The sequence below is a fragment of the Ciona intestinalis genome, chromosome 2 (assembly GCF_000224145.3).
Source record: "Ciona intestinalis chromosome 2, KH, whole genome shotgun sequence".
NCBI lineage: Eukaryota > Metazoa > Chordata > Ascidiacea > Phlebobranchia > Cionidae > Ciona > Ciona intestinalis.
The window spans coordinates 1,501,316-1,515,136 of NC_020167.2; the positions used below are offsets into that span (position 1 = coordinate 1,501,316).

At 36.3% G+C, this 13,821-nt stretch overlaps 3 protein-coding genes across 3 annotated transcripts in view; 2 read left to right on the forward strand and 1 right to left on the reverse strand.

The window, feature by feature from the left end:
• Positions 1–683: 683 nt before the first annotated feature.
• Positions 684–4,510, reverse strand: LOC108951003. Its single transcript, XM_018817331.2, has 7 exons — positions 4,408–4,510; positions 2,762–2,943; positions 2,569–2,634; positions 2,383–2,500; positions 2,199–2,324; positions 1,430–1,566; positions 684–1,166 (listed from the first exon to the last, which is right to left on the reverse strand). The coding sequence occupies exons 1-7, from the start codon at positions 4,435–4,437 to the stop codon at positions 779–781; spliced, it is 1,047 nt and encodes a 348-aa protein (XP_018672876.2). The 5' UTR covers positions 4,438–4,510; the 3' UTR covers positions 684–778.
• Positions 4,511–6,184: 1,674 nt separating this feature from the next.
• On the forward strand, positions 6,185–8,226 carry LOC100181741 (heterogeneous nuclear ribonucleoprotein K). Its single transcript, XM_002127986.4, has one exon. It carries the CDS (start codon positions 6,251–6,253, stop codon positions 7,220–7,222), a length of 972 nt encoding a protein of 323 aa, XP_002128022.1. The 5' UTR covers positions 6,185–6,250; the 3' UTR covers positions 7,223–8,226.
• A 267-nt stretch (positions 8,227–8,493) lies between these two features.
• Positions 8,494–13,821, forward strand: part of LOC100185729 (cell division cycle protein 27 homolog) — a 9,674-nt gene continuing 4,346 nt past the window's right edge. Inside the window, exons 1-17 of the mRNA XM_009859262.3 lie at positions 8,494–8,725; positions 8,887–8,962; positions 9,037–9,184; positions 9,664–9,896; positions 10,182–10,268; positions 10,357–10,499; positions 10,634–10,700; positions 10,987–11,060; positions 11,161–11,303; positions 11,527–11,644; positions 11,758–11,937; positions 12,010–12,097; positions 12,178–12,303; positions 12,482–12,654; positions 12,747–12,899; positions 13,240–13,448; positions 13,506–13,618. Coding sequence (XP_009857564.1) covers positions 8,699–8,725; positions 8,887–8,962; positions 9,037–9,184; positions 9,664–9,896; positions 10,182–10,268; positions 10,357–10,499; positions 10,634–10,700; positions 10,987–11,060; positions 11,161–11,303; positions 11,527–11,644; positions 11,758–11,937; positions 12,010–12,097; positions 12,178–12,303; positions 12,482–12,654; positions 12,747–12,899; positions 13,240–13,448; positions 13,506–13,618 — 2,158 coding nt within the window. The 5' untranslated portion in view covers positions 8,494–8,698. The remainder of the gene's footprint in view (positions 8,726–8,886; positions 8,963–9,036; positions 9,185–9,663; positions 9,897–10,181; positions 10,269–10,356; positions 10,500–10,633; positions 10,701–10,986; positions 11,061–11,160; positions 11,304–11,526; positions 11,645–11,757; positions 11,938–12,009; positions 12,098–12,177; positions 12,304–12,481; positions 12,655–12,746; positions 12,900–13,239; positions 13,449–13,505; positions 13,619–13,821) is intronic.

Sequence of the window (13,821 nt, forward strand, 5' to 3'; positions counted from 1 at the left end):
CACACATTAAAGATTTTCAATGTTTGTTTTGTTGGGGTTGGAGAGAATAAGCCTGGATAAGTTTGTGTCAGTTGCTCTGTCTCCCTATCGTGCACTTAACTCGCAGCCAGATCAACAGTAGTGAGAGAGGTTGGAAAAGTAAGGTGAGGTAAGCCGGGACCCTCATATGCGCACTTTAAACATAGACCTACTGTCCAATAATATTATAATAGTTTTATCATTTATTGGACACAAGACTAAGGATATTACTCAAAAAAACACAATTTACTTGCCCACGTGATGTTATAGTCTGCACATAAATAGAAACAAGCTCCTTCAACTACAGTAGCCTATCGTTTTTGTAAACTAAACAAGCTTTTCATTATAATACACGACAAAAAAAAAGATATGTCTTTCGTGACACTTCGTCGTTCGCGAAACACACTTTGTGACATGGGATGTGCAGTACTGCAGCTAATACAATAATTAATGTGGTACATAAGAGTTAAAAATATACAACAACATTTTTTATAAGCGCAAAACTGTTCTTTGACAATAATAGAGATAACAAGAAAAAAAGTATATAGGTTGAGGGAAGATGGGACAAATTTAGCACATAATATCAAAATATCCTGATCGTGTTTTAAACAACTACTAACGGTCAATGGAAGTCATGTGCATTTAGTGATATAATTTTTTTAATTTTTTTTGTTTACTACTAAAAGGGACGAAAAATAGAGATAAAAGGGTGTCATGTCTCCCCCCACCCTATTGTGTATAAAAGTCGATTAAGGTATAATCAATAGAATGATGTTTTTACAGACTTTGGAAGCTGCACGATTTCAATTGCGTTCGTGTGGTTGCACGTAACGAACTCTCTTAGGGTGGTCTCTTCAATGAAACTATTTTCTGAATAATTTGAATTGCGGTTACTCGGCTTTGAAAAATAACTTGAGTCGAGGCTTCTGCGATCCGTTTGCTGAAGTTCAAATTTCTTCCGGCCTGCACTTGAAATTTCAGCAGTCCTGTACTTTATTTCAAGGTTCTTGCTCCCGTTCCCTTTGTTGTATTGGACAGAGGGTATGCGGGAAGTACTCTTTTCGATGCAGGTTTTGTCATTTTCTGATTCCGAATCAACACCGAATTCATCTGCATAGCTGTTACCACTTGGCGTCGTCAGTCTAAACCTAAAGTTAACAAATACAGACGACGATACATAAATGTTAGAAGCCAGATAAGAAAAGTCAGCACGAACATTTGATTTAAAAAGCTGTGTTTTTTATAAATTATTTTTGGGTATCTTTTTATCTTAGTCGTTACAATAAATCTGTGAATTAAACAAAAAAGCGAAATTTAGCTGGAGTCACTATTGAAACGGACTTCCCGATCAATACGTTTACTCAAGTATAATTTCATTGTGGCAAAAATTAAATCTGCCTTTAATACTTACTTGATTTTCGTTTTTTCTGCGGCAACGTGAGTATGGGGTGGTCGACGCACAGCACATTCGGTTACCAATGTCGTCATAGCATGTGGGAAATTCATGTTTGTTAGTTGGTACTGGGATTTCACGTGCTTTTGCTTTGCCTTAGAAATAAAACTGTGTTAAATTTATAACGTAATACAGTAAGGCGGGGGGATTTAAGTGGTAAAAAAATAACATATACCGTTGTTATTTGTTGCAAACACGATATAAGAATATTTGGATATTATGTGCTTAGGGTGTCCCATCATTCCCCACCCTACTATATAATGTCAATCACGAAAACGTTGAACACAAATACTCAGCGCGACAGTTTAACTTGAATAGCTATCAGTTATTATTCAGTAAAGGCAGCCATATAAGTAATCATTTGTAATACTGCGATAACAAGACAATACTACTTAACGTGCCAACCAGTAAGAAATAGTCAAAATCCGTTCCGTGGTAAACATAAGTTTGTCGCTATGGACAGTTAATTAGTTTTGGGATTTCCTTATATCCTACCATTAATCTGGCTGTATGGGGTGCGAAAAGGGCGGTAATTGCCTATATATCAATAATCCCATGGGGCCCATTCATTATTCAAGGTTTGCATTAAAGATTCATCCAATAAATTATAAATAAACTACTGATGCTTTCATCAAAGGTGTTGTTAACACATATTATAAAGATTTAAGCAAAGCCTAAATATCTTCATCGCGTTCTTGGAGCGACTGCGTCTGTTGAACAGTTTTACCTCTCTCGCCTTTTCCAAGTTTTCTCTAAGCAACTTTAGCTGCCCAAAGCTGTGTCTCAGCCAAAGTAATCCGAGTACTCCGACCAGCAAGCCCATGCCCGTTACAACGAAACCACGAATTGAAATCTGTAGTAAATGTGGTCGGTTCAATTTTTAAAGTTGATTGGAAGGTTTACATACTTACAGGTTGATTTAAAACCAAAATATCAAGCAGGAGAAATACTAAACCAGTTGTCAAGGCGAAACCCGCTAAAATAATCGTACACACGCTGCGACGAATGAAGGGATGCAGATGGTAGATTCTGGGTCGTAAAAGTGTTTTAGGAGATGATTTGCCAGACATGGAACAACAAAATTAAACTTGACTCACTGTTGCCTTCGAATACTTCGCGGTAGTCTTTCTCTGCCCGCCGCAGGTCGACACGTTCCAATATCCCTGAGTCACGTATTTTTAGATGATTTAAACCTAATATTTCAACCTTTTTTGGATAGTATATATCGATACAGAAACTCAATAAATATAATATTATACAAATTTAGATATTCAAAATCGCATGACTTACTTCGGTGACGTTGTACCTAAATGGTTCAGTTTTCTTGCCAGGAACGGTGAACGACTTCCAGGAGAAGATCGCCCTCCTCCGTCATCCCAACTACTTGAAGCTCCTCCAGAACCAGAACCATCAAGACGCAAATGGCTGTTATTGAGCATAGTGAACATGCCGGCCATGGCTACGTTGGTTTGCTGTGATCGGGTATAGTTTTGAGTTTAGGCTTATTATTTCTAAGACACCACATGCGCCTGTATAAACAAAAACAACAATAGCGAAAAGGTTAAATCAACTGAATAAATCTGCTCAGTGTAGATATCGCTTAACGTCTGAACGGTATTTCGATGTCTGATTCAAGCACGAAATCCCATAACCTGAACGAAGGTTCAAATTCTAACGCTCCGTTCAACTGAATTCAAGGTTATTAAAACGACGTATGTCTGAACTAAGAGTAGCACATATAGCATCAACGATGAACGTGCTACACAAAAAAATACAAGCCAAATTAAATTTGCTTTTATTTATATATTTGACGCGTAGCACCTGCTAGCATCGATTCGCTGTTGTACAGTGGTTTGATTTGAAATCGGAACCTTAATCAGGTAAACAAATACCAAACTACTGAATTATTAATAAGCTAGAGAGGCCACATTCGCTATTTTAGTTACTTTCTCACACGCTGATCACTAATCAAAAATGTAAAGAACTGTTTCCAATTTTAAATGTATTACTTAACTTCGCGGCTTATTGTTTAAAATCATAAGATATATAGTCAGCCTTACACAGTGGAACAAATCCAGTCAAAATGTTTATCTTTCCTGTAATTAAGCAGGTCACGCTTTTGTCATTAAGTTAAAACCGACTCTTATAAAAACAGAACGAAATTGGCCCGATATGGTAATTAACCAATACATGTTTAAATTATTTGGGTTTATAAAACGTAAAAAGGCCGTTTTTCTGAAACCCCATTTAATTCACTAACCGGCTTATTTTTCNTGTGTATATAGTAGGTGGGGAAAGAAGGGACACATTTTCGTTTATTTTCTTGTACCGTTNTGGTAGTAAACNGAAGAACAGTCAGAGGAATTATAAAAAAAACGCATTCTTGCGACTCCCATAAATCGTTAATAATTGTTTAAAACACGACCAGATTATACGGACCGTATGTGTTAATTGTGTCTTCGTCTTTCCCACCATAATATATAATATAGACTGGCCTGATGCATGAACATATCTCAGTGAAATTGCTGTTTAAATCTACAACGTTAAATACTATATTTCCTTTGCCATGCGAGCTAAAGCTAAAAACACAATTCAACTCTCTATGAAACGCTCTGTGCTCTTATGAACCAGTTATTTGGACGTCCGAGACATTTCGTGTTATAGGCTACAGTAGTTCGCATCATCTGCGGTGGCTAAACTGGCGGCAATGAAGCGTGAGCAAAACTGAGTTTCGTCTAACGGCACGACTGGTCTCACACCAAGCACTTGCACAATACCAACGCGAACGATTTGGCCTTTTTTTCTACTCGCAAGTATGAAACGGCTCTTGTACATAGTCTACTTTTGATACTAAACAGCCTATCGTATTTTACAGTCATCTGCAATAATAATGCAACCTACTGCGAATTAGAAGGTAGTAGGCCTCTGATACTTACCATTACAGGTTGTATTTCTTTTTCTTTCATGAATGGCAGAATATTAACTTGGATTTGAGATCTCAGCACCGCGATAGATACGACAATCAGTGCTTGAATGCTGGCAAATAATAACGCAGCACTCTATTTATTCTAAATAATCGATCGGTAAAAAGAAGAGTAAATAGACTTTTTTTAGAGCATCACTGGTTATTACGTAAATTATACGCGAGATTAGTAATACATACAGATAAGGACAGGCACCACTATAAAAGATGACAAGTTAGTTCCGACAATCTTTTTATACGAAATCCTCTCAGTTCTTTGTACTGTCGATATTTATTCACTTTTCTTAATTACGTTGTTTTATTTCGTTTCGATTACGAGAAGTAGTCCCACTGCAGAATTGAAATTGAGTTACCGTTGTAATACAATCTGGTAAAACCATAGTACACTGAAGTGACTTAAGTATGGTAAAACACTACACTATACTTGGGAATTATAAATTCGCAAATATGAATGAATGAATGAATGAATGTAATTTTTATATAAGCATTAGGAACACTTAATAAAAAAATGTATATTATTCTGATAAAACTTGGCCCTTGTGGCTTAGATTGTGTGGGTAAACAGACAACATTGTAAAAGGTTTAGCTTTCACATTTGTAGAAGGTATAGCTATTGGAAATCTGACAATGTTAATCCCACTCTCGCTGGTGTATAGCCTACAAGCAGAAGCAACAATAATTTCAACACAAGTTAACGTTTTGCTATGTTTACGTACGATGCATTGTTAGTCCGTTTGCGCCTAGAGCTATAAAAACACCGAGTTGTCCACCTCGCTGTTGAAATTAAACCGGGCTAATGCGCATGCGCAGTAAGCCGAACCAAATATAATACAAGACCTATTAAAAACGGTCCGACTGGGAAATGGCCTATAGGCAAAATATCATCAAACACATTTTTTACACCGTTCCATGGAACAATTCTACCATCTACAGTCTACACTGTTGGTGTCACAATGGCTGATAATAATTACTGAAATAAACACCCAAATACCTTACACGTGACCCTGCTTTGTTCCATTTTCTTACAACTAAAATATATTTTGGGCAAGATATAACATAATCAACTCATTCTATAGGCTTTAAAACGAAAACTTGAATTTCAACGTGTATAGACGTTTAGGCTATATATGTCGGCGGACAGTTTTAAACTGAAGCTCGCATTAAATTTAATCAGGGTTGTCAATATTTTTGACCGACATTTTTTGCATAAAAATATAAAATTAGTCTTAATAAATGACTAAAATGTGGCAAATTAACCGCTTCTAAATTCCTTTTTTGACTCATATACAGAAACAAATTACTCTATTTCTATTTTCAACTCTTAAAATAGTTCTTAAGTGCAATTTTTTAACCGAAAACCATGCATTTTCTCTATGTTAGCTGTGTTATTTGACGTACAAATTGGCGTTCAATTTGCACTTTACAGCGTAATAATTGGTTGGTTAGACTTCAGTATTTCTATGGTTCTGGTTGCGCCCTCTTGTTTTTCGGGACTCGCTTATCACGTGACAATAAAACTGTAAAACGGACGCCATTTTTATATATTGAGCGAAAGCGGAATTTAAAAGTGTTCAGTGTACGGGTTACTGAAATTTGTTTACTGCGTTCTGAGCATTAGTTTTTATTTATATTATATTAATAATAATCTGTTACACGTATACCTAAAATATATTATTTATATTCACCGCCTTACCGGTAAACGTTTGGTGCTTGAAGGAAAGAATTTCCAAACGTTTTATAAGCTCTTTTTTACAGATATCTGCGACTGTGTTTGTTGTATGCATTAAACTTTAGATATGTCTAGCTATGATGAAGGTTATAGCATTGAACAAGATTCAGACTTGGTTAATGCATCCGGAAATGGTCATTATTATAATACCGACCAAAGCTTTAAACGCCCTTATGATGAAACTGAGGAAGGTGGGGATGAATATAGCCCATCAAAACGTGCACGCCATCAAACCCACATACAAATGCGTTGTTTAGTTCCTGCAAAATGTGCTGGTGGTATAATTGGCAAAGGAGGTACAAATATCAAAGATATGAGGGACACATTTAAAGCCCAGATAAATATTCCTGACAGCGATTCAAGGGAAAGGGTCTTAAGGATCAGCGCCAGCATTGAAAGTTGTGGGGAAATTTTGCTCCGCACTTTACCTGTTATCAATGAAGCAGCATTAAATGGGCCCGGTCGATTTGGTCGAGATCCCAAAGATGACATGAGTATAAAGTTACTGGTGCACCAAAGCCAAGCTGGTGGTATTATTGGGGTAAAAGGGTTCAAAATCAAAGAATTGCGGGAGAAGACTGGTGCCACTATCAAAGTTCAACAGGATTGTTGTCCCAATTCCACTGACCGCGTTTGCATGGTAGCTGGCAGTGCTGAAATCATTTCATCCTGTGTTGTCCTAATCCTTGAACTGCTTGAAACCATCCCTCCAAAAGGGCCGATACAAAATTTTAATCCAGGATTTGGATTTGATAATGAGTTTGATGGGGGGTTTGGAGGTGGTGGGTTTGGAATGGGTGGGTTTAGAGGAGGGCGTGGTGGATTCCCAATGGGTCGGGGCAACTTTAGAGGGGGTAGAGGAAATGGTGGTGGGTTTCAGGGTGGGCGAGATGGTGGCTTTGGGGGTAGAGGGCGTGGTGGTGGGTTTGGTGGCAGAGGTGGAAGGGGGCGAGGGAATTTTAATAATCGTGGTGGGGGAAGGGGTGGCAGAGGTTCCCGGGGTCGAGGTGGAAATAGAGGGGGAGGTGTTAATTTTTAAAGAGTTCTCCGGCAATTTCTAACCAAACTTTTTAAGAACCATGTCCATGTTGGCAAATCAAAGTCATACATATGCCCCAAGTAGTCCAATCTAGAAGTATCCCAGTCAAGATTTCATTCGAGCTCCCAAGGCCAACTGAAATAAAGACTATTCCTTAATGCCACTTTTGTCCGTTTAAGTCTTACCCGATAGTATAAAAAAACATTTTCCCCTGCATGCAATGCTATAGATTTATATAAAATGATATGTAGTAGCAAATTGGTTTAACCCTTATCATTGGCCGTTTTTCTTTTTCAAATGTTTTATGCTCACTCTTTTAGCACACAGCCAATGGTGTAAATAGCAAAAAAACACGCACAAGAGCTGTTTAATTGTAATGCCACATCTGTCCAAAAAGTTTGTTGTACAGCCCAAATGTAACATCCTTTCCCATGTACATTGTTGTCTCCCAATAATAAACAGTTGTTTCTCTGCCCCTAAGTCCCAGAAGAAACCCAGTCCAAGTACAGCAATGTAAAAAAAAACGACCACAGATTTCACTGGTTAGTATTCTTCCACCAGTGCCACAGTACGACTGTATATCCCAGTTAATCACTAAATTTCCATTTATTTAAGTTACCAATTTTTGTTTTGTTTAGTATAATGTAAATGAGTGTCCAAAAGTTAAAACCCGTTATTGGTACAAAGCTTACTAGAGTGATTCACATTTAACACCCACAATAAGTTAGACCCGGTACCAAAAATACCCAACAAACAGATGATGGTGCTGTTTAATTACCAGTCATCGCAGATACACAGTTCTCAACCATTTGTCATTTTAATCTCAGTCCGGTGTCGCAGAAATCTGGTTTCACTACAAAATCATATTTCTGCGATACCGGCCGGCGGATCAACCTAAGTAAATTCCGTATACGAAGACCAACAAGGATCTCAACCAAGGTCGTAAGGATGCATTTCATCTTCTTGCTTTATGTACAAAATAAACGATATTGAGTGAGCAGGTACAGTACACTATATGATATTCATATGTGAATACAAAGTATATAATGTTGTAATTGGTCGTGGTTTTTGTTCGTTGGTAGATTTTAGTACTGTGAGCAGATGTTTTACCGCTATTTGAACATATTTAATCGGCACAGCATAGTGACCACTGAATTACGATTTTGGCCCGATTACTTGGATATTTCCGCAGTGTACAGAGCACCCCGATTTTTAACAATATACATCAATCCGCTAGTGGGCATAAAAGATCGAACCATTAGGATATTGTATTGTCAGTTTTCGTTTGTTAACTGTCCTTGAAACAATAGGGGTTTATTAATGAAAACCTTAATTGAAAAGGGTACCGTAGGTTATGAGAAGATAAACTATTTTCTTTTGATTGGCATAAGTGCAAAATCGAATTGTAGAAATCGTATCCGTTCTACTTGGTTGGTGGCATAACATATACAACAACTGAACAACAGCTACATTGTGATGACTGTTCTGCAAGATCCTATAAAGGTAATTACAAGATATGTCTGCCTGAGCAAAATTTAGGTTTTAAAGGAGAATCAGACGCTTGGTTAACGATGCTCACTGTTTTCATGAATTGCTTGCTCTAAGATAATTTGTAACATGTTGATAGTCCAACACAAGTGACAATACTATATTTTTATTTACAGAGCGCTATTTGGCATTGTCTGAACCATTATGCCTACAAAGATGCCATGTTTTTAGCAGAGCGCCTGTATGCTGAAGGTATGTTCTTATGATAGCATTGAACATTCTACTATATTGAGATTATCATTACTTAATTAATACAATTATTTTAGTTGCATCAGATGAAGCAATGTTTTTGTTAGCAACTTCATATTACCGATCTGGTAAACCAAAAGTCGTCCAGATCTTATTGGAGAAACATGGAATGCGGCAACCTGAATGTAAACTTCTGTATGCTCAAGCTTGTTGGGACCTCGAGAAGTATGTTTATTATGTATTAGGAATAACCTGTTTTATACTGATTCCTAAAATGAGCATTAAAGGAGTGGTTTTTGAATGAATGAATGAATGTAACTTACTTTATCCTTGCGTGGTCGAAAAACAACAGTCGCCATCACACTGGTTTAACACCTCTTGCCAGCTTACGAGTTACCATGTATGTTACTTTGTGGGTGGTTATTTTTTTGGGTTTTTTTTATGTATGGCTGATAATTTAGACAACCCATTAGTGAACACTGGGTTGGAGCAATTGCCGCTAAGGGTCTTGACCAAGGACACACGCCCACAATGGTAGCAGCGTCGAGCATTGAACCCATTACCTCTGGGTTGGAGGCCGAGGCACCTTGGTCCTCTGTAATATTTTATTGATGCAATAACATAGGTATACAAGTTTATATTAGCTAACATTAAATGATTTTAGCATTTAAAAAGTATACCATTTTTTTTTATTTATGTCACAGTTATGCTCAAGCCGAACATGTGCTTGCTGGTGGGTCTATAAAATTTAAATCTATTGTAAACATTGTTTCTGACGTTCAAATGGAATATGGTGATTCTGCTTCCTTTGCTCTGTCACTTCTCGGTTGTATATACCAACACACAGAAAGAGGTGACTGGGCTGAGTACTGCCTCACTAGCAGTCTCAAGGCAAACCCTTTTCTGTGGTCTTCGTTTGAGCAACTGTGTGAAGCAGGCAAGTATATGTTAGTGTTTTTAAATCTTAGTAATTATTAATTATTGCCCGAATGCACACATTATAGAATAAATGGATATTGCAGTAACTTGTTAGGTCTTTTTTCGATATAATTATCTAAATTATGTATATATAGAAATTTAAATACCTTTCTACTAGTGCGTTTGAGCATCAAATAACTAACTGTTTGTTCCAACATTTATATTGGCAAAGTCCTGAAATCCAAATAAATGTTGTAGGATTAGTTTAGAGGCATTGTTTATGTTAATTTATTTTATACCACAGGAAACACGCCAAATATTGACGAGCTTTTCCCCTCCAATGTATGTGGCACATCTGAGTTCAAAACTCCCTATATTTCATCGTTTAATAGTAAGTTCTGTTAATGTTTTTTAAAATTTTGTCTTAAGTTTACAAATAAGCCATCAAATATTACTGATTTTTTATCATTGTTTTGTAGTGTCCCTGCAACAAACCCCACAAATAGTTCAAGCCAGAAGGAAAAAAGGAAACACAGTTAAAATATTAGCTCCAAGTCAGGTAGGATCCAACACTGATCGAGCAGATCCAAATACTTCACTCTCACCAACTCTAATTCCAATGGTAAGTTTCTTTGCAATTGGTAAAAACACATAAGAATATAACTTTTTTCATTACTTCAGCATTTTTACTTCATTTTAAATGTGTTTTTAAGTAAATGCTACATTCAGTTGTAACATACATTGTATTGATCTCAGCAAACACCAGATCAATCTCATCCAACACTTGGTTGTCCTATGGTGCAGACAACACCATCTTCTGAAGGTAAATAGTTACTGATTTAAATCAAATCATGCAGCTGCTGTGTGAACAATGATGTCAAACATATAATTTAGCATTTTTTTATAATGATTTACAGAATTCTATGGCTTATACAATAGCATTGTCTTGAAATAAAATTGGACTATTTTTTAATCTTTTAATTATAGTTGAAAGCATTCTGTTATAATATGTATATAAGTATTTCTTATTTTGTTATAGGGGTTCATTATAGATTTACCACAATTGTTCAAATATATAAAGCGACCTTAATAAGTTTATCATTTAATAGACACACGTGGTCTAGACCGTACATCTTCATGTAAAGAAAGATCTGTTGATCAAGACAATTCGGATTTTCTACGAGTGAGTTTTTGTCAATATTTCATTAGTTATTAGTTCACTCAAAAAAGATATAATTAGGCTAGAATACATTTTGTCAAAATTATTTGTTATTTTGTTACAGTCAACTCCATCTGAAAATCAATGGGACAGCTCAGTTGATTCCTACACTGGCCTTCAATCTCGTAAAAAGCACAGTCGTACACAGCAGCGAATATCAAGAAGCTTAATGGGAGGTCCTGCAGCTCTAAGTCCTTTAACACCCAGGTAAACAGATGTTCATATTGTGGTTGGCAAGCCAGCAAGGTTATTCAAAATCGTAATCAACCCAAATAACCCAAAGGCCATTGTTTGTACTGTTTGCTATTTTTAATAGAATTTGGTACATTGTATTTAAATATATAAATATATATATTTATTCTTTTTCATTATAATTTAATTAAGGTATTTTATACATATTTCTTTATTCAAAACAATATATTTGTATTAGTTTTGGTGTGATGCCTCTTGTTGAGACTCCAAGTCCAGCTTGGGAGCGATCAGTGACCATGATCACTCCATCAGAGCTCACTGCACCTCCAATGGATATCAATCCTCCAGTTAAAAAGGTAACGATTTTTATTTTATTGCTTACTTTAGAACCTGTCAAAACTCTGATTTTTGCATTGTGTATTTTAATTAAAAAAAACAACAGACAAAGTTAAAACTTTAACTCTTGCAGATGATAACAAGACAATCAAGGAAAAATGAACTTACCAACGCAACTGGAAAACTTCTTTTTTCATCTGAAAACAGCCGTCGTAGTCAGGAGGTACAAATCTCAACAAGCGAGGCCCCGTCCGCACTTTCCTCCACACGTAGAAGTACACGAAACTATTCAAACACTGGCAGTTCTGTCAAGGTTTGTACAACCTTTGTTTAACTGACTGTTGTTGTACTTGTTACCTAAAAACTTTCATATTGTGATTTGCAGGAGAATACAAAAAAGACGACGAGAGGAAAGCAAGCTCAACCTAAAGATGTTTTAAAGAGAAACACCCGTCTAAGACACACTAAACCCTGTAAGACTTAAAAGCAAATTATTTTTCTACAACCTGTTGTTCAGACTTTGTTCTGTTGGTTAAATTGTTTCATCTCGTAGTAATATCTGATGGAACTGTACGAGATTTATCGGAAGAAATCAACAAAGTGGATTCTGGTTGTGAAAAGTCGCATTCAACCACTACCAATGCTACACAAGTCTTGTCCGCACAGAAAGCTGCAATTGGTAAGTTTGTGTTCATAAACTTATATAAGTATTGTGATATAGCTAAAGATATGGTTTAGCTTTCATTAAAACAACGTCTGTTATGTTTTTAATCTCATTGTTTGCTTGAACCCTCTACTGTGCAATGGTTACTGTGTTTCACATTATAAGCTCATTTGTTAATCTCCAATAATTACAGATGGATTAATGTCACTCTTATGTGACATGGGCAAGGCACTGGTGGCCTTATGTCACTATGATTGTAGAAAAGCGATTTCCTGCATTGAATCTTTACCTTCAAATCAGCGTGATACATGTTGGTCACTCTCACTACTTGCACGTGCCTATTTTGAAATGACCGAATATAAAAAGGTAAATACTCCATTGGCCTAATTGTATGTAAAAATAACAGCTACAAAGATAGCTTTACGTGGACAAATACACTCTACTATATGAACACGCAGGCAGCAAAGACATTCAATGAACTACGTTCCATGTTTCCTCACCAAGTATCTGGATTGGCTCTCTATAGCACCACCTTATGGCATTTACAAGACAACATCGCACTGTGCACTCTTGCCCACGACCTTAAGAATGTTGACCCCTTGTCTCCAGAGGTAGGTGTTATTGTGGGAACTTTCACACCACCCCTCTTATTGTTGTTTTCTTGTGTTTTTAAAAGACGTAAATAAACGAATGAAAACTAAGACGAGCACTAAATAACGACATAACGACATAGTTAATTATGAACCACCCTGATTAAGGCACTTTGCACAAATCATGTGTCGAAGGCATGAACGTGCGCCTTTTTGTTGTGCGTGTGCACGGAGGCGCTTCCATAACGTTAGGTATCAAAATTTTGCTTTAAAAACAACTAATAAGTTGTTTGTATAACATATTTCTTTGTTTTGTATTTAATTGTTTTCAAAAACCCTCACACATATTACTTCCACTCAGACATGGTGCTGCATAGGAAATTGCTTCTCCCTCCGCCGTGACAATGAAAATGCCATCAAATTTTTCGCAAGAGCCGTGCAGCTTGACACACATTATGCATATGCTCATACACTACTAGGTCACGAATATGCATATAGTGATGACAATGATCGTGCCATGGCAAGCTATAGGAGGGCTATACATTGTGATAAAAGGCATTATAATGCATGGTAAGGTTTGCTATAAAAGCTAAAAACAGTTATTTAAATGAATAATTTGTATTACAGGTATGGAATTGGATCTATTTATTACAAACAAGAAAACTTTTCTCTTGCTGAAATTCATTTCAAGAAAGCTTTGTCCATCAATCGAAAAAGTTCTGTGCTGTTATGTCATTTAGGTGGGTAAATTTTCTGAAGTATTCAAATTTGTTCTATTTGTTTATACAAATTTATAAGATAGCAAATTTAGCTGATAATAAATACATTTTACTGTATCGCTTAAATTTTTGAACCTTTTTAAGATAATTTTGTTATGTTTTTGGCAAAAGGTGTTCTTTGAATCTATTATTTGGTGAACGTTTTTGTTGTAAGTTGTCATATT

Bases quoted from the DNA above. Each gene is read 5' to 3' on its own strand.
- LOC108951003 (XM_018817331.2), bottom strand. From the start codon at position 4,437: ATGAAAGAAAAAGAAATACAACCTGTAATG. The intron at 2,944-4,407 runs GTAAGTATCAGA...ACCCGATCACAG, and splicing joins AAGAAATACAACCTGTAATG to CAAACCAACGTAGCCATGGC. The intron at 2,501-2,568 runs GTGAGTCAAGTT...TTTACGACCCAG, and splicing joins CGAAGTATTCGAAGGCAACA to AATCTACCATCTGCATCCCT.
- LOC100181741 (XM_002127986.4), top strand. From the start codon at position 6,251: ATGTCTAGCTATGATGAAGGTTATAGCATTGAACAAGATTCAGACTTG.